The 25,469-nt window shown below is 36.1% G+C and overlaps 1 protein-coding gene across 2 annotated transcripts in view; it reads left to right on the top strand.

The window, feature by feature from the left end:
* Positions 1-25,469, top strand: part of SPAG16 (sperm associated antigen 16) — a 965,654-nt gene that overhangs the window by 62,933 nt on the left and 877,252 nt on the right. The window contains exons 9-10 of one of the 2 annotated variants that reach the window (XM_043910139.1): positions 7,184-7,293; positions 20,865-23,962. In XM_043910139.1, coding sequence (XP_043766074.1) covers positions 7,184-7,293; positions 20,865-21,098 — 344 coding nt within the window. In that variant the 3' untranslated portion in view covers positions 21,099-23,962. Of the gene's footprint in view, positions 1-7,183; positions 7,294-20,864; positions 23,963-25,469 lie in introns of those variants that run through there. The other variant, XM_043910138.1, reaches the window with a different exon arrangement.

Raw genomic sequence — 25,469 nt, 5'->3', positions numbered from 1 at the left:
AAGAGGGTGTTTGCTATGACCAGTGTGTTCTCTTGGCAGAACTCTATTAGCCTTTGCCCTGCTTCATTGTATACTCCAAGGCCAAATTTGCCTGTTACTCCAGGTGTTTCTTGACTTCCTACTTTTGCATTCCAGTCCCCTGTAATGAAAAGAATATCTTCTGAGGGTGTTAGTTCTAGAAGGTCTTATAGATCTTCATAGAACTGTTCAACTTCAGCTTCTTTAGCGTTATTGGTAGGGGTATAGACCTGGTTTACTGTGATATTGAATGGTTTGCTTTGGAAATGAACAGAGATCATTCTGTCATTTTTGAGATTGTATCCAAGTACTGCATTTTGGACTCTGTTGTTGACTATGATGGCTACTCCATTTCTTCTAAGGGATACTTGCCCCCAGTCGTAGATATAATGGTCTTCTGAGTTAAATTCACCCATTCCAGTTCATCTTAGTTCGCTGATTCCTAGAATGTCGATGTTCATTCTTGTCATCTGTTTGAGCACTTCCAATTTGGAACAACAGACTGATTCCACATTGTGAAAGGAGTATGTCAAGGCTATATATTGTCACTCTGCTTATTTAACTTATATGCAGAGTACATCATGAGAAATGCTGGGCTGAACGAAGAACAAGCTAGAATCAAGATTGCTGGGAGAAATATCAATAACCTCAGATATGCAGATGACACCACCCTTATGGCAGAAAGCAAAGAACTAAAGAGCTTCTTGATTAAAGTGAAAGAGGACAGTAAAAAGCTGGCTTAAAACTCAACATTTAAAAAACGAAGATCAGGGCATCCGTTCCCATCACTTCATGGCAAATAGATGGGGAAACATTGCAAAGAGTGACAGACTTTATTTTCTTGAATTCTGAAATCACTGCGGATGGTGTCTGCAGCCATGATATTGCTCCTTGGAAGGAAAGCTGTGACAAACCTAGACAGTGTACCAACAAGCAGAGACATTAATTTGCCAGACAAAGTTCCAGATAGTCAAAGCTTTGGTTTTTAGTAAGTATGTGAGGATTTGAGAATTGGGCCATAAAGAAGGCTCAGTGCTGAGGAATTGATGCTTTCCAATGTGATGTTGGAAAAGACCCTTGAGAGTCCTTGGACTCAAGGAGATCAAACCAGTCAATCCTAAAGGAAATCAATCCTGAATATACAATGGAAGGACTGATGGTGAAGCTGAAGCTCCAATTCTTGGGCCACCTGCTCTGAAGAGCGGACTCATTAGACAAACCCTGATGCTCGGAAAGATTGCAGGCAGGTGTAGAAGGGGATGACAGAGGATGAGATGGTTGAATGACATCACTGGTTCAGTGGACCTGAGATTGAGCAAGCTCTAGGAGATGATGAAGAACTAGAAAGCCTGGTGTGCTGCAGTCCATGGGGTTGCAGAGTTTGATATGAATGAGCAACTGAACAACAACAACAAACTTTTTGGAAAATGGAAGTGTCTGGGCTTGCTACAATCATTTCCTTCATATGCATCTAGCTATCTGTGGCCAGTTCTGCTTTCTTTATTGTTCACTTCTTATTTCCTTGTTTACTGTAAGAGATGGTGGTTGTGGTAGGTGGCCACCTTTCACATCCCCCAGCTCCTTATCACTATCTGGGAGGATGTAGCTGGTGGCTTCCACGTAGCTGGCTTTTTTTCACCTGGGCTCAGATATTTGCATTTGGAAAAGGCTTGTTTCCTAGTAGAGCATACAGCAAAAAATATTTCATTTCAGAAAGAACACAATCAAATATAAGTATGATGATTTAAATACCAAAATCTCAGGAACTCTTAACTCTCAAAATAACTAATGATTAACTAATGATTGTGAAAAATAATAGAAGAAGGCTTAAAGGTTGAGGAATTGTACATTAAATTGATGCTTATATCAGTTAACCTCTAAATGTTACATTCTAATTACTAGTTTGTGATTTTATTTATTTATCCTTGACAACTGTTAAAACAAACTGGTGGTTATAGATAACTCCTTTATGAAATTATCTCCTGATATTTAATCTAATTCAGAAATGAATTCATGGTTTTCTAGACTGACACTTATAAGTTACTTTGAAGATCAATTTTATAATTACATTTTTATCTGTATTTTGAAGTGACTTTTGATCAAAATAAATTCAAACTCAAATGAAGAAAGCATGTATTATTTAAGTTGAGTAGGTCTCAATTACCTGAATAAAAGTAATTCCTTAAATTATGTACTGAATAATTTTGTGCTCCTTATAAACATGCAGAGTCTATTTTTATAAAGGATTCGCATTTCCTTTTCCTAAGCTTCTTGAGTGATTTCAGCATTTGGCTATGTGATCTCAGAGTGTTATCACTTAGATTGGCTGATCAACTGGAACCCTACTTAGTCAACTTTTTTGAGAAGTTGGTTTATTGATTACCTGCTGGTTCTTCATAAATCTTGCTGTCTTTCACAATTATTTTCATATATTTAACTCTTTCCCTCTTCATTTTCTCATATTAGTTTAAGTATTAAAATATTTTATCTATCTGTAATTCATCTATTTTTCATTTATTTTGGCAGAAATTTGTATGGCAGTAGAAATTCTTTATATTAAATTAATTTAGGAAGCAATGACTTTATTGCTGTTTACTTTGTTATTTAATCTGAATTCAAGGAATAAGTGAAAACCTGGACTCACTTGGAGTAGTTATCAAAGAATTTTAAATTTACCATATTTTTTTGACAACATGATGTGTTTATTATGGAAGAATTTTAAATGATAACAAATTGGAAAAATTATCCATAATTGCTTACACCTAGAGAGAATGTTATTAATACTTTAGTAGTTAAGTTTCTCACCTGAAAAGCATTTATAATTCTATGTTTGCTCTTGTATGGTACATATAATAGAAATATTCATAAGAGAAACTATGATATAATGATTATTATCAACTAGATATTTGAAGTGATAGTTATGTTACAGTTTTCTTTGTTGTAATGGGAAGTATTGTGTATCTAATATTTACAATAAACTACACAGAAAGCCTTTGTATGACATATTATGAGATATAACTTTTTGTGCAAATTACATAATCTCAAAAAGTTTTTCATATGCTTTTTTTTTTATTATGTTTGTGTTAGCTAATATTTCTTTGATTTCACATGAGGCTGCAAAGATACATACATTTTATGATTTCTTATAATTTGTGGTAGGAATCTATATATTCAAGAAAAATATTTAGAAATCGGAAATCATTCACGAACTGACTTAAGTGCATCACAAACAGATGTCATATTTAGTAGAGAAAAGGTTTTAGCTTAAATAATTGCTTTTTGGGTCGGGTATTTTTTGTTGCTCAGAATTGCACTACAGGATGTCAGTTTCTTATGACTATGTGTAGTAAATAGTCTAGTTTAGATAGATACTGTTATCATTTAAAATATAGCTCTTTCCCTTTATCTCTATTACCTTTTTTTTCATTCTAATATTTGTATACTTTGATCTCATTTGAGCTTCCTAATCTCTTGGATATTTTCTGTTTTTCTTCCTGGGATAAATTATGGATGCTTTCGTCATGATATTTTTTCAGTTAAATAATTTTCTTTTCAGCTGTGTTTAATCTACATTGGAGATAGGGACTGATATAATATAGGTACTTACATATTTGTTAAATGAATATATTCATGCATATCTGACATTTAACCAGGGGTCTGAATGTTCAGTTAGTTAACACTGGGTTAAATGTGCACATACGTGAAGAAGTGGTCGAATGGGTGAAATTTAGCACTGGGAGTACAATAACTACAATTTCTATAAGTTAAAATATGTTTATTTGAGTTTTACTTTATTTCTCCTAAGGAATTGTACCTTCCTTAAGATGATGCTTGTGCCAAGTGAAAACTGGCATGGCAGCAGTCAGTACTGTAGGCCTTTTCATTAACAAATATCAGATGATAAATATAAGGATGCTCTTATGGGGAAATGGCCTTTGCTAGGATATTACTAAACATTAAGAAGCATTTTGTGGCATTTTGAAAAGTTCAGTTCAGTTCAGTCGCTCAGTCATGTCCGACTCTTTGCGACCCCATGAACTGCAGCACACCAGGCCTCCCTGTCCATCACCAACTACCAGAGTTGGTGATGGACACCAACCCATGTCCATTGAGTCGGTGATGCCATCCAACCATCTCATCCTCTGCCATCCCCTTCTCCTCCTGCCCTCAATCTTTCCCAGCATCAGGGTCTTTTCAAATGAGTCAGCTCTTTGAGAGCCTCTCATTTGTTCAATAAATCTTTGTATAAATAAAAGTGATAGTTATCTGATAGTGGAAATCATGTTGTTATTGGTACATAGAGAAATGATTAAGAAGTATTATTTTTCTTTCCATTACACATACATTATGCAATGTATATTCTCATGTTTTGGTTGCAAATGTTGAATTTTTTCCTAAAATATTATTGAAGTATAAATTCTTCTAATTTCATTTTGCTTGTGGAACAACTGCATATACTTGTAAACGAAGCACTTTTTGTCGTTTTACTTTCATTTATCCTTATCATTTTGCTGTTTGTGTCTTGCTTTTTATTTTATTTCTTGCAAATTGGTGTTTAGTAATGTTTTGCATTCTACATGAGATCTGCTCATATTCCTAGAGTTATCCACTGGAATCCTGGATCTCTGTATTGCTTTCTCCTTTCTTCCCTGTAGATATTGCTGTACACATTCTCCTTGTATGTAAAAGGGAACAAAAGATAGTGAACTACACAGCATTATTGCCAGGATGTCATGAAATAACATATATGCTATTTAGACAAGTAGCTGTTAGATAGTAAAACATCAATGGAGCATAAATGCTAGCTATTATTATTTTAAATCATCATTTAAATCATCATCAACACCAGACTTTCACTCTTGGTCGTGGATGAGGAAAATGCTATAAAAGAGAATTTGAAGTGAAAGTTTTTCTCTAATCTAAACGAGCTGTAATTGTTGTCTTTCCTCCACATTTTGACTCACAGATTCTGTGGGGCCCTAACTTGTAGCACCATTGAGGGAAGACACAGTCCGGATACCCTAGTGTTTGAAGTTTTTAAAGTACTTTTATGTAGTACTAACTTATGCAACATTTGGCTTTTATGTTATTGTGGGGGTTATTTTGATGGTTTTCTTCTTTGAAACTGGCACTGCGTAGGAAAAATTGGATCAGGAAAGAAACTAAATGCTAGCTAGCGTGTGCTTCCTCACCTTTATAACATCAGAATTATTTCAGAACTGTGGCAAAGAATCCTTCGAGATATTTTTGTGTTCATCATCTTTTCTCTGTCATAGATTTATGTTATAAATTAGAACATTTAGTCTTTTAAGAGTTAATGATTATAACCGTATAATTATTTGAAATCAGCTGGTTGTTTAGAAATACAGGAGGGAATTATGTATACCTAAACATGTATATGTATATGAAAAGATGTGAAAAAGAAACAGAGTTTTCCTATCACTTTTCTTTTCACCTCAAATGATTCCTTAGGACTGCTCCTTATGTCCAGGAGAGTTTAGACACAAATATTACAACTGTTTTGAAATGTTACCCTGGTTTTCTGTTTTTCTCAACATTGTGAAGCATAGAGGATATATTATTAATACAATTTTCATTTAAAAAATCTCTATTATCCAGGTCCACTTGGAAATTTTTTGTTATTGCTTATAATTCTCTCCTTTGACCCCCTTCAGTTTTGTTTATAAACACATGAAATCTCTTTTTTTTTTTTTTTTAATTAGTTGGAGGCTAATTACTTCACAACATTTCAGTGGGTTTTGTCATACGAATCAGCCATAGATTTACATGTATTCCCCATCCTGATCCCCCCTCCCACCTCCCTCTCCACCCGATTCCTCTGGGTCTTCCCAGTGCACCAGACCCGAGCACTTGTCTCATGCATCCCACCTGGGCTGGTGATCTGTTTCACCATAGATAGTATACATGCTGTTCTTTTGAAATATCCCACCCTCACATTCTCCCACAGAGTTCAAAAGTCTGTTCTGTATTTCTGTGTCTCTTTTTCTGTTTTGCATATAGGGTTATCGTTACCATCTTTCTAAATTTCATATATATGTGTTAGTATGCTGTAATGTTCTTTATCTTTCTGGCTTACTTCACTCTGTATAATGGGCTCCAGTTTCATCCATCTCATTAGGACTGATTCAAATGAATTCTTTTTAACGGCTGAGTAAAATTCCATGGTGTATATGTACCACAGCTTCCTTATCCATTCATCTGCTGATGGGCATCTAGGTTGCTTCCATGTCCTGGCTATTATAAACAGTGCTGCGATGAACATTGGGGTGCACGTGTCTCTTTCAGATCTGGTTTCCTTGGTGTGTATGCCCAGAAGTGGGATTGCTGGGTCATATGGCAGTTCTATTTCCAGTTTTTTAAGAAATCTCCACACTGTTCTCCATAGTGGCTGTACTAGTTTGCATTCCCACCAACAGTGTAAGAGGGTTCCCTTTTCTCCACACCCTCTCCAGCATTTATTGCTTGTAGACTTTTGGATAGCAGCCATCCTGACTGGTGTGTAATGGTACCTCATTGTGGTTTTGATTTGCATTTCTCTAATAATGAGTGATGTTGAGCATCTTTTCATGTGTTTGTTAGCCATCTGTATGTCTTCTTTGGAGAAATGTCTGTTTAGTTCTTTGGCCCATTTTTTGATTGGGTCATTTATTTTTCTGGAATTGAGCTTCAGGAGTTGCTTGTATATTTTTGAGATTAATCCTTTGTCTGTTTCTTCATTTGCTATTCTTTTCTCCCAATCTGAGGGCTGTCTTTTCACCTTACTTATAGTTTCCTTTGTAGTGCAAAAGCTTTTAAGTTTCATTAGGTCCCATTTGTTTAGTTTTGCTTTTATTTCCAATATTCTGGGAGGTGGGTCATAGAGGATCTTCATGAAAGCAGGAATTAGATATAATTGAATTGGAGATAGGCTTACATGCTCTTCAGCTGGCTCGCCAAGCCAATTCACTAACCTTGCAGCATTACCACCCTGCATTTTTGGGAAATGAATTTGAAACTTCACTTACAACATTTTGTTATGGTTTAATATTATTCTTTTAATATTTCAAAAAATACATGTGTAATGAATTTGGCTTTCTTTTTTGGTTATACTACTTCTTACAGACCAACAGCATAAACATTAAGAGTAAATTGTATTATCTTACAGTTGTTCCTACTTATGAAAAGGAAAATGCACCAGAAGGTCCTACTCAAAAAGGTCTTCGTGAAGCCAGAGAACAAAGCAAATGTAAAGCAAAGACGAAAGTTAATACAAAGGTATGGTATTTTTGTTTCCATTGATCCATACTTAACTCTCAGATATTCAGATTCATGGACTCATATTGTATCATTATTTTATTGCAAAATGAATTTAGAGATTATGAATTCCAAACTACTTGGACTCTAGATGGAAAATGGAGGTTCTTGAATATTAGTGGTACTTGAGGGACACACATGTATTAGTGGTGGAGATGGCTCAGTGGCTCACTCTGCCATGTTTTCGAACTTAATCACGGCCATTTTTGCTCATTTTTCTTTGTCCAGAGAAATATATCAAGTCATCCCTTATTTATTTTCTCATACCAAAACTTCAAACTTTCATCAGTCTTTTAAAAAAGCCGAATGGAAAGAATTAATGCCCCATTTAAGAACCTCGTTATATCTTAGTGCCTTTGCTGTGCAATCAGGCTGATAGTTCAAATCTTCTGCAGTGATTACAGAAAAATGGTATTAAAAATGTCTGGTAGAAAAAGAGATCAAAAATGAGGAAGAAAGAAAATTACATAAAACCCATGAAGGGTTTAGTTTCTTTTCATGAAAATTGCATAAAGTTTTAGCTGAGTTATTGAATGTTTTTATAAAGTCGTTGTTACCTGTGAGTTCTAAAGTATCTGACATTTAAGAATGAAAACATTTACAAATATAATAACTTTCTCCTAGTAGTAATGCTATAAGAACAACAGATTTTTTTCTATGAATTCAAATAACCACTTAGCTAATATCTCTAATGTTTTTTTTTCCTCAAAGGTATTCCTTGGAATCTAGTGTCATAGGTAATATTTGAATAAAACATGAACTAAATACTTTTATTGATAGGTTATACTAAGGCTTTGATAATCACCTTTTTGTGACGTTTAGACTAGTGTTTCATTGTTCTTCATTATCAATATTAATTTTTAAATTTTTGGTATTTGGGGGAGAATCCCTTCTTTTATTTAGCCCACCTCCAGCTTCCCAATGCCTTCAAGGTCCCATCAAGACTGACCCTCCACTTTTGTCACCAGAGAGCTTTCCCATGTCTCCTCCTGTGTGTAGTTTGAGTCTCTTCCAAATGGGGCGATAGGTGACTCCATTGCTGTCAGTAAGTCGTGCTTCTTCTTGTTTGGATAATCTTTATATATCTCCATAGAGGTTATTAAGTCAGGGAGCAAATATAGCACTCACAATAATTTTTAAAAAAAATTAGAGCTAAGGATTTGGGGTGTGACAGTGGTGGTTTTCATCAAGAAACATTTTCCTTTTCTAATGTGGCTTAGGCATTCTTTTTCACATAGTAATTCATACTTAGAAATGATTGTTTCAGGTTAGTAGCTAAAGATATTGAGCTCTGTGTCATAATCAAAATTCCAAGCTTGAATGAGTTCCTTCTGTGTTTAAGGATGTGTGACAGCTGACTGTGGGCTGTCTATAAGTGGGTGACATTCAGGGATGTTGAAGCAGAGCAGGCAGGAAGGCTGGCCGGGCCATTGCTCCAACAGTAGCCAAATAAATAGAGAAATTTTGGAACTTTGAGGTTAAAGCACTTTGGTATATTTTAGTGAGGCTGCCTTTCCTGTCCTATTACCTGTCAACTGCTCCCCCCCTACCCCCGCCCAATCCTACTGTTCTCTCTATGGTAGGATGCCAGGTCTGGTGTGTGTGTTGGGGGCAGGGGTGCTCTAAAGTTAGCCCAAGCTTTGCTTTTCTCTTCAGTCCCAACAGATAAATGTGTATCTCTCAAGGCAGTTTCCCTCCTTTCATTAGGGATCGATTCTTGGCCCTTAGTCTACATGTAAAAGCTTTATCATGTATCCTCTGTATAAAAGTGAAGAAAAATAGGCTAGGAGGAATGTTTTATTTGCTTTTGCAATTTTAAAAGCAGTTACTTAATGAATTTTTCCCATGTTTTGCCTTTTCATTCAGGAAAAATCAGGGTATCATTTTGGTAAGTCAGAAAAAAAAACTAGATCATTTTGAACAAAATAACTATAATACATGGATTTGGTTATATAGGTTACAGAAGATCTAAGATGTCATCTAGGGAAGAAGCAGACAGCTCAAAGATTGACAATGGCAGGGCATTCTCCTATGTTGGGGACACAGTGGGAGAAGAACATTATTATCAGAATCGAGGAACTGGGTCCAGCAGGTAGGAAGAGTGTGAAGTAAGAGGCTGTCTAGTAGGGGCTAGAGATGGAAAGGATGCAGGGCATGGAGGAAGGAACTTGCAACACGTAATACTAAGGGAGGGATTAGAAAAAACTCACTAATTAATATATATTAAGAAAATATTCATAGCTAAACAGTCTATTTCTGGTCATAACATGTACTTGATATACTTCTTCCTTTTTTTTTTTTTTTTTTTAACGTTCTCATTCAGGGTTTATGCTTGGCTTGACCAGTACCCACTGGAGTTCTTTATGTGGTGAGCTGAGGACTTCCCAGGAGACTCAGTGATAAAGAATTCGCCTGCCAAGCAGGAGATGTGGGCTTGATCACTGGGTTGGGAAGGTCTCTTGGGGAAGAAGATGGACGACCCATATCTTTAATACTCAATGGTCTGAGGATTTAGTGGTCCTGTTACCTTGGATTGTTGTAGTTTCTCATTGACATTTACTATTTAACATGGATGTACTAAGATGGGCCCCAGGTTTTTTGCTGGGTTCTAAAACGTAATTCCATAATGTATTTTCAAATATAACATCTTTGCTGATGACTTTCAAAGCTACATATTGCCATACTTAGCTGCACACCAATAATTTAGCTATTTATAATTTCCATCTTGAGATGCTACCATTGCCTCAAAATTAACATGACTTAATTCACAAATCATCTTATTTCATAAATAAGCTAATTTCTTCATTTTAAAATTTTCTTTTAATAGTGTCTACAATCTATTAAAAGAGTCAGTTCAAAAATATGTCATTTATCATCTTTGATCCTCTCCTATCAGTGTCTCCCAAGCTCCCACTGATGCCTTTTTCACATTAGTTGGCAAGTTCTGAATTTTTATACTGGGGTTAGGTGGGAAGGGGAGACTTAGGGGTTAAAAATCTGATTGAAAAGTGCCTAACAAGCTTATCTTAAAGTTTCTTCATTGGAAGAGCAAATTTACTTAAATTGAGGGATTAAGGAGGAGATTATGGGGGACTTTCAAAATCACCTTTAAACTACCTACTGCACTGCTCCTTTTTCAATGATTACTCCCACCCTTCTAAAGCTGATCTCCATGGAAAACCTTAGCTTCCTCCTAGACTGTTCTCCAGTAGTCCATTCTGTGAGACACTGAATATTTTTTCCATAAACTTGCTGTTATAAACTGGGTTAATCTTCCTTGCTGCTGCTGCTGTTGCTAAGTCGCTTCAGTCATGTCCGACTCTGTGCAACCCCATAGATGCCAGCCCACCAGGCTCCCCCGTCCCTGAGATTCTCCAGGCCAGAACACTGGAGTGGGTTGCCATTTCCTTCTCCAGTGCATGAAAGTAAAAAGTGAAAGTGAAGCAGCTCAGTCATGTCCGACTCTTCGCGACCCCATGGACTTCCTTAGACAGTTGTATAACTTTACTTTTCAAGCCAGTTTAGTATCTAGATAGCTCAGTTGGTAAAGAATCCACCTGCAATGCAGGGGACCCCAGTTCAATTCCTGGGTCTGGAAGATCACCTGAAGAAGGGATAGGCTACCCACTCCAGTATTCTTGGGCGTCCCTTATGGCTTAGCTGGTAAAGAATCTGCCTTCAATGCAGAAATCCCACCAGGGATTCCCTGGTGGCTCAGATGGTGAAGTGTCTGCCTGCAATGCAGGAGACCTTGGTTCAATCCCTGGGTCGGGAAGATCCCCTGGAGAAGGAAATGGCCACCCACTCTAGTACTCTTGCCTAGAAAATTCCATGGATGGAGGAGCCTGGTGGGCTACAGTCCATGGGGTCACAAAGAGTCAGACACGACTGTGACTTTCAATGTGGGATACCTGGGTTCGATCCTTGGGTTAGAAAGATCCCCTGGAGAAGGAAAAGGCTAACCACACCAGTATTCTGCCTTAGAGAATTCTGTGGACTGTATAGTCTGTGGGGCCACAAAGAATCAAACACGACTGAACGACTTTCACTTTCACCTCACTTATCCTGATATGTCATGTTAATTTCTCTATATTTTTCTATAACATATGAGATTATACTCTAAAAGTTAATTCTTATGGTTTAAACTATTTTCTGTACAATATGGAAACAATTTTCCTGAATACTGGAGAAAAGCCATTTTTCTTCCCTCTGTAAACCAAACAATGGGTTACTAAAATAGTCAACAGGTTAGTTTTTGTGAAGATAACTATACATTATAACACAATTTCCCTCTATCTGTGAAATATATTTTACTCTAAAAGAAGTGAGAATCATTATGCAACTAATTGAATGTCTTGCAGTCGCATAAGTCGCAGATAAGAGAAAGAAATTACTACTTTCAGTTCAGTTCAGTCACTCAGTCGTGTCCGACTCTTTGCCACTCCATGGACTGCAGCACACCAGGCTTCCCTGTCCCTCACCAAGTCCCGGAACCTACTCAAACTCATGTCCATCACGTCAGTGATACCATCCAACCATCTCATCTTCTGTCATCTTCTTCTCCCACCTTCAATCTTTCCCAGCATCAGGGTCTTTTCCAACGAGTTGGTTCTTTGCATCAGGTGACCAAAGTATTGGAGCTTCAGCTTCGGCATCAGTTCTTCCAGTGAATATTCAGGACTGATTTCCTTTAGGATGAACTGGTTGGATCTCCTTGCAGTCCAACGGACTCTCAAGAGTCTTCTCCAACACCACAGTTCAAAAGCATCAATTCTTCAGTGCTCAGCTTTCTTTATAGTCCAACTCTCACATCCATACATGACTACTGGAAAAAGAAATGACTACTTTAGAGGCTTTGAGTGGTGATCAGACATGTGAAAAGTTAAACATGGTGGTTGTTTATTCACTAAGTCATGTCTGACTCTTGTGATCTCATCGATTGTAGCCTGCCAGGCTCCTCTGTCCATGGGATTCTCTAAGCAAGAATACTGGAGTGGGTTGCCATTTCCTTCTACAGGGGATCTTCCTGACCCAGGAATTGAACCCAGGTCTCCTGCATTGCAGGCAGATGATTTACCAACTGAGCCATGAGGGAAGCCCATCCTCTCAAGAAGTTTATGGTGGTGGTGGTTTAGAAACCACCACATCTTTAGAAAGTTAAAGATATGAACATTTTTTGTTGTTGTTCAGTCTGTAAGTCATGTCCTATTCTCTGCGACCCCATGGACTGTAGCACACCAGTTCTTCACTGTCTCCTGCTGTCCTTCACTATCAATTTGATTTCTGGTTCCTTTGCCTTTTCTAAATCAAGCTTTTATGTATGAAAATTCTTGGTTCATGTACTACTGAAGCCTAGCTTGGAGGATTTTGAGCAATACTTTGCTCGCATGTGAGATGAGTGCAATTGTGCAGTAGTTTGAGCATTCTTTGGCGTTGTCTTTCTTAGGGATTGAAATGAAAACTGACCTTTTCCTTCCTGTGGCCACTGCTGAGTTTTCCAATTTTGCTAGCATATTGAGTGAAGCACTTTCACAGCATCATCTTTTAGGATATGAAATAGGTCAGCTAGAATTCCATCACCTCCACTAGCTTTGTTTGTAGTGATGCTTCCAAAGGCCCACTTAACCCTGCAGTCCAGGATGTCTGGCCCTTGGTGTGTGATCACACCATCGTGGATATCTGGGTCATTAAGATCTTTTTCTGTATAGTTCTTCTGTGTATTCTTGCTGCCTCTTAATATCCTCTGCTTCTGTTAGGTCCATGCCATTTCTGTTCTTTTTTGTGTCCATCTTTGCATGAAACAGGGCTTCCCTAGTAGCTCAGAGAGTAAAGAATCTGCTTGCAGTGCTGGAGACCTGGCTCAGGAGGATCTTCTGGAGAAGGAATGGCAACCCAGTCCAGTATTCTTGCCAGTCCAGGATTCTGTGGGAGAATCCCGTAGACAGAGGAGCCTGGCAGGCTATGGTCCACTGGGCACAACTGAAATGACTTAGCACTAGCAACTTGTATGGAATGTTCCCTTGATATCTCTAATTTTCTTGAAGAGCTCTCTAGCCTGTTCCATTCTATTATGCCCCCACTCCCCACCCCGGCCTTTTTTTAAAAAAAAAAAAAAATTCACTTAGGAAGGCTTATCTTGCTTTCTTTGGAATTCTGCATTCAGATGGGTATATCTTTCCTTTTCTCCGTTACCTTTTGCTTCTCTTCTTTTCTCAGCTGTTTGTAAGGCCTCCTCAGACAGCCATTTTGCCTTTTTGCATTTCTTCTTCTTGGTGATGGTTTTGATCACCTCCTCCTGTGTAATGTTACAAATATCTGTCCATAGTTCTTGAGGAACTCTGTCTATCAGATCTAGTCCCTTGAATCTGTTTGTCACTTATACTGTATAATTGTAAGAGATTTGATTTAGGTCATACCTGAATGGCCTAGTTGTTCCCCCTACTTTCTTCAATTTAAGTCTGAATTTGGCAATAAGGAGTTCATGATCTCAGGCACCATCAGCTCCCAGTCTTGTTTTTGCTGACTATATAGAGCTTCTCCCTCTTTGGCTGCAAAGAAAATAATCAGTCTGATTTCAGTGCTGACCATCCAGTGGTGTCCATGTGTAGAGCCGTCTCTTGTGTTGTTGGAAGAGGGTGTTTGCTGTGACCAGGGCGTCCTCTTGGTACTCTGTTTGCCTTTCCATGCTCCATTCTGTACTCCAAGGCCAACCTTGCCTGTTACTCCAGGTATCTCTTGACTTCCTACTTTTGCATTCCAGTCCCCTATAATGAAAAGGATATCTTTTTTTGACATTAGTTCTTATGGCAGAAAGTGAAGAGGAACTAAAAAGCCTCTTGATGAAAGTGAAAGAGGAGAGTGAAAAAGTTGGCTTTAAGCTTAACATTCAGAAAACTAAGATCATGGCATCTGGTCCCATCACCTCATGGGAAATAGATGGGGAGATAGTAGAAACAGTGTCAGACTTTATTTTTTTGGGCTCCAAAATCACTGCAGATGGTGACTGCAGCCATGAAATTAAAAGACGCTTACTCCTTGGAAGGAAAGTTATGACCAACCTAGATAGCATATTAAAAAGCAGAGACATTACTTTGCCAACAAAGGTCCACCTGGTCAATGCTATGGTTTTTCCAGTGGTCATGTATGGATGTGAGAGTTGGACTGTGAAGAAAGCTGAGCGCCGAAAAATTGATGCTTTTGAACTGTGGTGTTGGAGAAGACTGTTGAGAGTCCCTTGGACTGCAGGGAGATCCAAGCAGTCCATCCTGAAGGAGATAGGTCCTGGGTGTTCATTGGAAGGACTGATGCTGAAGCTGAAACTCCAATACTTTGGCCACCTCATGCAAAGGGTTGACTCATTGGAAAAAACCCTGATGCTGGGAGGGATTGGGGGCAGGAGGAGAAGGGGGCGACAGAGGATGAGATGGCTGGATGGCATCACTGACTTGATGGGCATGAGTTTGATTAAACTCTGGGAGTTGGTGATGGACAGGGAGGCCTGGCGTGCTGCGACTCATGGGGTTGCAAAGAGTCGGACACGACTGAGCGACTGAACTAACTAACTAGAAGTTCTTGTAGGTCTTCATAGAAGTGCTTAACTTTAGCTTCTTCGGCATTCGTGGTTGGGGCATAGACTTGGATTACTGTGACATTGAATGGTTTTCCTTGGAAATGAACCAAGATCATTCTGTTGTTTTTGAGATTGCACCCAAGTACTGCATTTCAGACTCTTCTGTTGACTATGAGGGCTACTCCATTTCTTCTTAGGGATTCTTGCCCACAGTAGTAAATATAATGGTCATCTGAATTAAATTCTCCCACTCCTGTCTAATTTATTTCACTGATTACTAAAATTCCTATATTCACTCTTGCCATCTCCCGTTTGACTACTTCCAATTTACCTTGATTCATGGATCTAACATTCCAGGTTCCTATTTAATATTGTTCTTTACAGAATATTTGCACATAACTCTCAACTTCTTTCAGTTCAGTTCAGTTCAGCTGCTCAGTTGTGTCCAACTCTTTGCGACCCCATGAATCACAGCACGTCAGGCCTCCCTGTCCATCAACTTCTTTAAGGGCTATTTTATATTTTGATTTATTTAATGAAAACATGGAATCTTATTTAATATCTTTGTCATGATATCTTTGGTACTTATATAAAATAGATTGTAGTTTAAATATAACGATGTGGAAATATAAAGAGGAGAGAAAGTTCCTTTTAACTCTGATATGCCAGTTTATGTCATCATGTTGTGTGATGCCACCCTGGCCTGCTAATGGTGCACTTCAAAAACAATTAAATACCCCTTCATGCTAATACCTTGCTTTATTAGAGCAAATTTAGCTGCATTTTGTACAGTATTTTTGAATATTGTTAAGCAGTAATTGTTGTTTTTTGCCGGAAGTACTGCGATTCTGACATCAACCAATGATCTCCTTGGCATTTTGCCAATAATTATAAGTACGAGTTTAGGATGTTAAATTAGCATTTTTCAGACATAAAGTTGCAAAAAAGGAAATTAGATTTGCATTATTTTTAGAGTTTAGAATTATGGAATATATTAAAAAGTCTAAAACCATATGCAAATGAAAATTTTAATGCCTGTAATTTGATAATAATGTTGAATATATTTAAGAGTTGAAAATATCATTAAAAATCCCTGAGGAAATATATTAATCAAAATATTTATTCATAATGTTGTGCCATGTTAAATACATAAGGATTAAGCCAACTTGTTTATAATTCTGTTCTGAGTAGAAAATCAAATAACTAGAAATACATTACACTAAATTTATTCTGCTTTACATAAAAAGAAGTAAATGTTAATCAGAATAGAGGTAATTAAGAAATACTAATTATTCTCAGGTTTTCAACTCTACCATTTATTTTGAATCATGCATAAGCATGAAGGATTTAGAAAATATGAAATCAGTTTGCAATGGGAAAATGCTTAGGATTTTACAACATTTTCAAACTTCAGTCAGTATCATCATCTATAGTTTAAAATACAACTGTGTTCAAGTAATATTTCCTTAACTTAATATAAATATATTTGACTGTAATATATAAATGTACAAATTATATATTATGTTGATTAAAAATATATAAAAAGCATAAATTGAAATTATACACTATGATCTTATACAACTTGCTTTTTTCTTTTGGTGGTTTGCTTCTAAGATTCTTCCATATTCTTGTATGGGGATGTAACTCATTTCATACTGTTTACTTTTGTATTATGAATGTATGCTCAGATTGTTCTCAGAGTCTTGGTCCAGGGAACAGGATGCCATGAATATTCCTTACCCACCCCCAGGTGCACATATGCAAGGTTTTCTTTAGGATATTAAATTTCAAAATTTCTGGAGAGAGGAGGATTTTACTAGACAATGTCATATTATTTTTCAAATTAGTTTAACATGTCTATAAACCCACACATAGAGTTCCTATTACTCTATGTCATTTTTGACACTGGGTATTACAGATTTCTTTATTTTTGCCAATTTAATGAGTAAAATAAGTTACTTCACAGGGTCTTAATTTTCATTTTTCTTACTAATAATTAAATTTAACATGTTCTCTTTTGCTTATAGGCAGTTCATATGCTTGCCTCTATAAAATGTCAGTTCATAGTTTTTTTCCCCCATTTTCTTTTAGGTTCTTGATATTTGAAAAATATTTGTGGTATATTTTAATATTGAGTCCTTGATCAGTTGCATGAATGTAGATATCTTGTCCCAGATGGTGGCTTATATTTTCTGATCCTTTGTAGTGTCTTTTAATAAATAGAAGTTCTTCATTTTTCATGGTTTTTATTTTTAGAAAAGTAACCCAGCAAAAAGTTCATTTTAATGTATTTAAATTTATCAATACTTTCTTTTATGGTAACAATTATTCCCACTTGCTTAAGAGATACTTTCCTATCCCAAGATCAGAATGCTTTGCTTGAATATTTTCTTTTAAGATGTTTGTTTATAATTTTCCCTTTTCTAAGTGTTTGTGTGTAATTCCTAGAAATAGAGATGTTCTCTTACATACACACAATATGGTATTTAGATGAAAAAAATTAACATTGATACAGTACTTTTTAATCTATTGAATTTATTTGTGTTCTACTGTCTTTGATTTTTTTGAAACCAGCCTTTTTATTTTGGGAGTTGCAGATTCACATGCAACTTCACATGAAGAAATAATACAGAGAGATCTTGTATACTCTTTATCTACTTTCCTTCAATGGTAACATCTTATAAAACTAAAGTACAAAAAAACCTAAAATACAGTGTCACAGTCCTCAGTGGTCTCAGTCAAGGTGTAGAAAAGTTTCATCACCACAAAAAGCATTAGTGTTGCTCTTTTATAGTCATATCCACTTTTTGCTCTCTATTCCACTCTCCTTAATCTCTAATTGTAGACAACCACTATTTTTTTTCTCCAGGTGTATAATATTGTCATTTTGAGATTGTTATTTAAATGGAATCATACTGTACTTAACTTATGTGATTGACTTTTACATTTGGCATCTTTATCTTGAAATTCATCCAAGCTTTTGCGTGGATCAGTAGTTATTTTTTTTTTTTACTGAGTAGGTGTTAATTCTTTTTTTAAATATTTGGTAGAATTCTCCAAAGACCATCTGGACCTTAGGATTTCTTTTTTGGCTTACCAGTTCAGTCTTTTTAATGGTTATGGGGCTATTCAGATTATTTCACCTTAATTGATAGTTTTAGTAGTTTGTATTTTTTGGACTTGTTAAATTTATGAGCATGAAGTTATTTATAACATTCCCCTGTGATATTTTTAATAACTGCATGATCTGTGGTAAGATCCTCCAATCCATTCTTCTTAATATTTTTTATTTGTATCTTTTCCCTTTTTATTTTTGTCAAACTTGCTAGATACAGTTTTATCAATTTTACTGACTTTTTAAAAAGAATTTCCTTTTTGTTTCATGATTTTCTGAATTGTTCTACTTTCATTTCATTGATTTCTGCTTTTGTTAGAGGAAACACACTGACTGAAACCTCCCACCCTGGCCAGGCATCAGGGTTATTTTATGACAGGAGGTCCCAGTAAGGAACTAAGCCACCACCCATTGAAAGAGTTAAGGAGAGGTCAAAAAGAGACACCCTGTGTCCTACCACCTCTGAGGTTTCTTTTTGATGGCTTCCATCTTGACTGAGCTGATGCATGCACCCCAGGAAGGACTCTGAATCAGAATGATTGGCTAAAGATAACCCAGAAATTAATCCCATCACCATAAAACCTGAGAATGTGAGCCATGTGGCAAAGCAGTTTTCCTGGGTTGCCTTACCTCCTGTTCTCTGCCCAGGCACCCTTTCCCAATGGAGTCTCTTGCTTTGTCAGCATAAGTGTCTCCTTGGACAGTTCATTTCCGAGTGTTAGACAAGAGCCCCCTTTTGGGCCCTGGAAGGGGTCCCCCTTCCTACAACTCTTTTATCTTTATTATTTCCTTTATTCTTCCTCTAGCTTTGAGTTTCTCATGCTTTTTAACCCTACTTTTTTGAGTTAGAAACAGATTATTAATTTGAGACATTTCCTCTTTTGTAATGCAAGCATATAGAGCTATAAATGGCCCTCTCAACACTACTTTAGCTGTGTGTCACATATGTTGATATGTTATACTTTCATTTTCACTCAATTCTATGTATTTTTATTTTCTTTGAGACTTCCTCTTTGACCTGTGGATGATTTAGAAATGTTGTTCAATTTCCATGTGTTTAAGTGATTTTCCTGTTGTCTTTTTGTTACTGATTTCTAGTTAGATTTGATTATGGCCAGAGAATGCATTACCTTTTGTTTCACATTAGAGATCAGACCTAAGTCCCCTTCTGTTCAGTAAGGAATGGTAAAATGTCCTGCCACTATGCTCTTCCTTCAATCCCGGTATCTTGAACTAGTTTATGTTTCTGTTTTCCCCTTTCAGAGTTATGCTTTCATTGTGTCTTGCATTATTTCCATGGTTTATAGTTGTTCTTAGCAGGGAAAAGCAGGGGGAGAGATAAGTATGCTCCATCTTGTCTTGGCTGGATGTCTTGTCATCAAATTTTGCTTTCAAATCATATTAATAATGTTGAAATTACCATCAAATTTTTTATGTAGAGACAAATAGGAATCCTGTTTCACTTGAGTTTGTTGCTGAGTCTAAACTTGCTCTACTTGTTCCATAAGAATCTGAGAGATGTGTTGAGGCAAGAAATAATGACTTTACTCGGAGAGCTGGCTGACCTAGAAGGTGGCAGACTAATGTCTCAAAATAACCACTTATTGGGGTCTGGATGCCAGTTTCGTCTATGGATTAGAGATGAAGGGGGGAGCTGAGGAAACAAAAAGGACATCTAATCTGAAAATATCTTCCAGAATAACAAGCCTCAGGTAGGGTGATGTTTTAGTTTCTTTCTTCCTGCCATCTACAGATGGACAGGGTTCTGAACAAAGGCACTTTAGATGAACTAGGCAGAGGGCAGGACTCTCTGAGGCAGGCAATTATGTATGATTATAATAACAAACATAGGGAAAAACAAGGGTTAAAGTCAAAGAAACAGATTTAGCATGGAAGAGTCAAAGTTGACTCTTCCTTGTTACAGTTTCACTCAGATAACTGTGTATTTCAGCACACTTTTTTATATGGCTCTTCTTTTTCCCAGTGGTCTGCAAGTACCGGCTCAGTCATTTAGGTAGTTTCTGTGTATATCCTGGGTTTGCTTTTGGACATCTTTAATGTTCCATTGGTGAATTTGTTTACTTCTGTGTCAGTACTTTTTTTTTTTCTTTGTAGTAAATTTGACATGTAACACTGTAAGTTTAAAGTAGGCAAAGTGTCACTTGTGCTACTTTGATACATTTATATATTGTGATTTGATTTCCAGTACAGAAATATTTATCATATTACCTTATTATAGTACACTAGTATTTTCTATATTCATCGTACTGTGTATTAATTAGATCTCTATGTCTTATTTACTACTCATTAAAGTTTGTGTTCTTAACATCATACTTTCAGTTCACCCTCCATCTGCTGGTAACCACTATTTTACTTCCTTTTTTAATAAAGTTTTAACTTTTTTAGATTCTGTATATAAGTGATAGCATACAGTTCACTGTGGTTTTAAATTATTACAGTTTTTAATAAGTTTGAATATACCTTAGGATGGTTTCCTCAACCCTGTTCTTCAGAAGTGTTTTGCTGTTCTGTAAAATTTAAAATAGGCTTGCCAAGTTCCTAAAAACTTTTTTCTTAAGACCTTTATTAACATAGCTGTGGTTTTATAGATTTATATAGAGATAAGCAGCATCTTTATGATATTGAGTGTCTCAATGCATAAATGAATGTGGTTTATCTCCCCATATATTTGGTTTTTAAATCTTTTAAAACATTTTTATATTTTTTCCATACAGATCTTATACATGTTTTTGTTAAATATAATTATCAATGCCTTGTAATTTTTCTAATATAAATAATATTTACAAGTAGTTAAAATAAATAACTTGTCCCTTTGTCGGCTTTGAGGCCTCCAACAGAAATCAAGAGGGCATCTATGAGCTCAGAGCAAGATCAATCCTCTGTCCAACTCCACGCCTCCATCCTCAGGAGTGGAGAGGGAACTCTCAAACTTGGAATAAGATCACAGCTCTTCAAGACACCATTGACAGGAGACAACAAAGTTCCCAAGCACTCCGAATAAGACCGCCCATTTACAGGACATACTACCTCTGTCAGCAGGAGGCAAAGGGGAGATTCTGAGTAACTTGTGCTTCTGGGCCTCTTCTCTCCCAGACCTTTTTCTTCAACACCCATATCCTTTATCCTGTTCTTTTTAGTCTTCTTAAGGAGCCTATAACTCCCGGTTCGTCACATATTCCAAAACTCTAACCCTCCCTAAGGCTCCTTATGTCATGTTTTCTTACTCAATCTCTTAGTCTCCTTTTCTGATTCCCTAATCTTTCACTGTGTACTCCCTGGAATTCAAGATCTTTGATCAGCAAAATCCACTCTATTTTCAGCTTGTATTATGTCCCTTCACCTTCTGTGCTAATAGAAATTCAGCTTTTCCATGCTTATAGTTTCTCCTACAGCCAGCAGACTTCTGGTAAATGTTTAATGATCAGCTCTTTGAAGGGGAGGAAATAAACCTTGATTTGCAGTATTTTCCAGTTTCTGTGTTTTATATACTCAGGCTACTATCTTACTTCACCAAATGTGAGGTTGAGAAGTGACATCCATAGTCAGCTTTCTTGACGTAGCTCATGTCTACCATGATCTGTAGCAGTCTCAAGGGTGACTTCTCTGATTCCCCACTAAGCTATAGCATTGGACCTGCAAGTGACATAATTGTCCCCCTTGCTTCTCATTGCTGCTTTCAGTCCCTTCTCCTACTCTCATTAATGAATACACCTTGCCTTGAATCTCATATCATCAGTTTATTGTACTCAATAATAGCTATTTCAGGCACTTCTTAATTTTTTTTTCTTTACTTCTTTTGTAAAATGAAAAAAGTAGTCACTGTGACATTGTCACTTCTGTAAAAATGATTCCTGCTGTAATTCTTATTTAGATATTCACATGGATGATCCTTCAAACACTCTTTCAGTTCCTCAACAGCTGCTGCTTTAAATGATCTTGTTCTCCATCTATTCTCAGTCACTCACTTTTTGGTCATTCTCTAGGCCTTGTTATTGCCAATAACTAACATAATTTGTCATTTTGTTTGCTGTTTGCTCCTTATCTCCCCGACCTCTGTATATTGAGGTTTTTCTGGGATCAGTTCTGGGGCCTCTTCTCTTTTGATGTCCTTACTCCCTAGGTTGTCTCACCCAGTCTCATGACTTTAAATTACCTATATGTTAGTGATTCATTAAGTTATATCTTCACCAGAGATGTCTTTTCTGTCCTCTGGTTTTATATATCCAACTGCATGCTCAACCCTCCAACCATCAACCCTTCCATTCTGAGTCTGCATTAAGGCTCTATCTCCTGCAATTTTCTCCATCTTAAGGAAACTCTGTCCTTCCAGTTCCTCAACCAAAAACCTCTGGAGTTATCCTTGAGTCATTTCTCTCTCAGACTTTTTACATCAGATATGAAAAATTATTTTGGTTGTATTTTGAAACATATATACTCTTCCATCTTTTCTTACCACCAGCAGTGTTGCTCTCTGTTTTTCTTCTCCATCATCTCTAACCTGGATTACTACAATAGCTCCCCAGCTGGTCTTTCTGCTTTTTTTCTTCCTTTCCTTCAGTCTTTGTTGAATGTAGCAGCCAGAGCGATCCTCCTAAAACATAAATCTATCCATTACATATCTCAGTTGAAAACTTTTAGTGGTTTTCTATCTTTTTCAGAGCTATAAGAAAGTCATTATAGCCTCTGAGGTCCTACATTTTCTGGTTCCTTTTTAACCTCTCTGACCTCATCTTCACTTGCTGGACCGTCTTTTACTCAATTATAGACACACTCGCCTCCCTGTTTGAAGAATACTGTAGTCATGCCCTGCCTCCAGGCTTTTGCACTTGAGGTTTTATCTCTCTAAGTTGTCTTCTCTCAGAAATTTGAATGGCTCATGCCCTCAACTCCTTTAGATCTTTAATTAAATGTCTTCTTTTAGAGAGACTTTCCATAGACATCCCATCTAAATTTTAATTTAGATTTAATTAAAATTCCCTTTTCCTTCCTGGATCTCTTTCCTGCTTTTTTTTTTTTTCTTACATATCTGCCTCTTACATTCTGCATTGTACTTATTAACTTACTGTACTTTTCCCCTACTAGAATGTAAGCTCCATGAGAGCAGAAATATTTGCCTGCTTTATTCACTTCTGTATTCTCAGTGCCAAAAATGTGACTGGCCAATAGTAAGTACTCCATAAATATTTGTGTTTGAATGAAGGAATACCTAAGAAATATACATTCTGTTAGTTGTTGTTGCATAGAAATGAAATTGATTACTGTAAGTCAATTGTAAACATAGAGACCTTGCTAAACTCTCTACTATAATAGGTTTCTTTAAAAAAATTCCTTGTAAATAATGATATCACCTATAAACAGTGATAGTTATGATTTTCCTTTTCTGATCTTGGAAAATTTGATGTGTATTTCTTATTTTTGTACATTGTTTAGGACTTCTAGAGAATGGTTAAATTGAAGAGATTGGAATAGACATTCTTATCCTGTTTGTTTGTTTTTTCCTAAAATGAAGAAATATTTCTCATGTTTCAACACAAGAAATGATATTTTTTATAAATCTTTAGTAGATATTCCTTCTTAAGTTAAAAAATTTCCTCTACTTCCACATTTGCCAAGTGTATTTGTGTTTTATCATGAGTTAACATTAATTTTGTTTTATCATAAATGAATGGTGAATTTTTTTGTCATGTTTAAAAGTTTTATCATGAATGAATGCTGAATTTTCTGCTTCTGAGATGATCTTCTCCATTAATGTTTTAAAGTGGTAAATGACATGCTAGACTTTCTAATGTAACATTCTCTTTCATTCTTTGGATGAAACTAGCTCATTCATCATGTGTTATATGATTTATATATATCACTGGATCTAGTTCATTGTTTTATACTTAGGGTGTTTCTATATTTTGAATAAAACTGACTTTTAATTTTCCTTTTTAGTCAGTCTTTTTATAATTTTGGTATTATAAAATGGATTGCAGATATTTCCCTCTTTATCTCTTGAGTTTTTATATCTACCTTAAATGTATGCATAGAAGTCTTAGGTGAAACTAATAGGAGCTGCTATTCATATTTTGGATTCATATGGATTTGTATTTTTTAGCATAATAGAATTCTAGCAGTTATTGATTCTTGAATCAATTTTAGTAAATCATTAAGTAATATATTTACATGAATATAACCATTTTGTCTAAGTTTCAAATTTACCAGCATAAAGATATTTGTTACATTATTTATTTTTTAAATCTCTAACGAATCCACAGTTATATTCTCTTCTTGTTTTTGATATCTATTTATCTTCTTCCTTTCTTAAAGTTTCCCTGCTGAGAAGACTCTCCCTCATCTCTCATTGTTCTTCCTTGAGATTTAGGAATTTTATTAGTATTTTAAAATAACTTTTAAGTTTTTTGATCCTCTTAAATATATACATAGTTTTTCATTACTTTGTGCTTTCATTGTTATGATTTCCTTCTGTCTGTACTCTTTGGGTTTATTCTTTGTTTCTTTTTCCACTTCTTAATTAGGATACATAGCTTATTAATTTTTGGCCTTCCCACTATTCTATTTAGTATTATAAAGTTTATAATACTAAGTACTTTAACTACTTCTTACACATGTTTCTATGTAACATTTTAATTTTTGCTCAGTCTTAAGTATTTTAAGATTTCCATTATGATTTCTTCAATTCATGGTTGATTTAGAGAATATTTGTATATTTGCATATGCATGATTTGGGGTTATCTTTTTTGGTTGTTATAGATTTCTAGTTTAAATAAGTCATCGACAGAGCATGTAATCTGTATTAAGTCAGTTCTTAAAGTATGGTGGGAGTTGTTATGGCAGAGATCACTAGTTCTCCACCAAAACATATTTTATTTATTCCCTGTTTTTCATGATATTGCTAGTGTTGTAGTTAGACTATATTTCTCAGCTTCCTTCCTACCTGTATGTGACAATAACACTAAATTTTGCCAATGGAATAGGCACTTATGTGGTATGTGCCTATGAATTATTTTTTAGAGATACTTACATTTTCCCCTCATTTTCAAGGAAGGATACTATTTTGATCATTAATACAGTGCTTGATTATATACCTGTGTATATTTTGGAGAATCGTAAGTTGATCATCTGACACGACAGGACTGGATGTTCTTCCACATTTTGGTTTACTCTCTTGTACCTGTGCCATGGAATGAGAAAAAAAATGTCTCAGCTAACCTCTGATTTAGTGAAAGGCATGAGGATCAGTGCTGCTGTAACTGGGCTTAGCCAATATCAGTTCATCTCCAACTGACCCACAGTATATGAGCCAGATCAATCCTGCTGGATACCACTGAGATGCTGTGGTCGCTTATTTTATGACACTGATACAATGCCACTACTCTGGTCTGCTCCTTAAAGGAGCATCAGGCTTGAACTGCTTTATATTCCTATATC

Source organism: Cervus elaphus, chromosome 8 (genome assembly GCF_910594005.1).
Source record: "Cervus elaphus chromosome 8, mCerEla1.1, whole genome shotgun sequence".
Taxonomy (NCBI): domain Eukaryota; kingdom Metazoa; phylum Chordata; class Mammalia; order Artiodactyla; family Cervidae; genus Cervus; species Cervus elaphus.
This window is presented reverse-complemented; position numbering and strand designations above follow the sequence as displayed.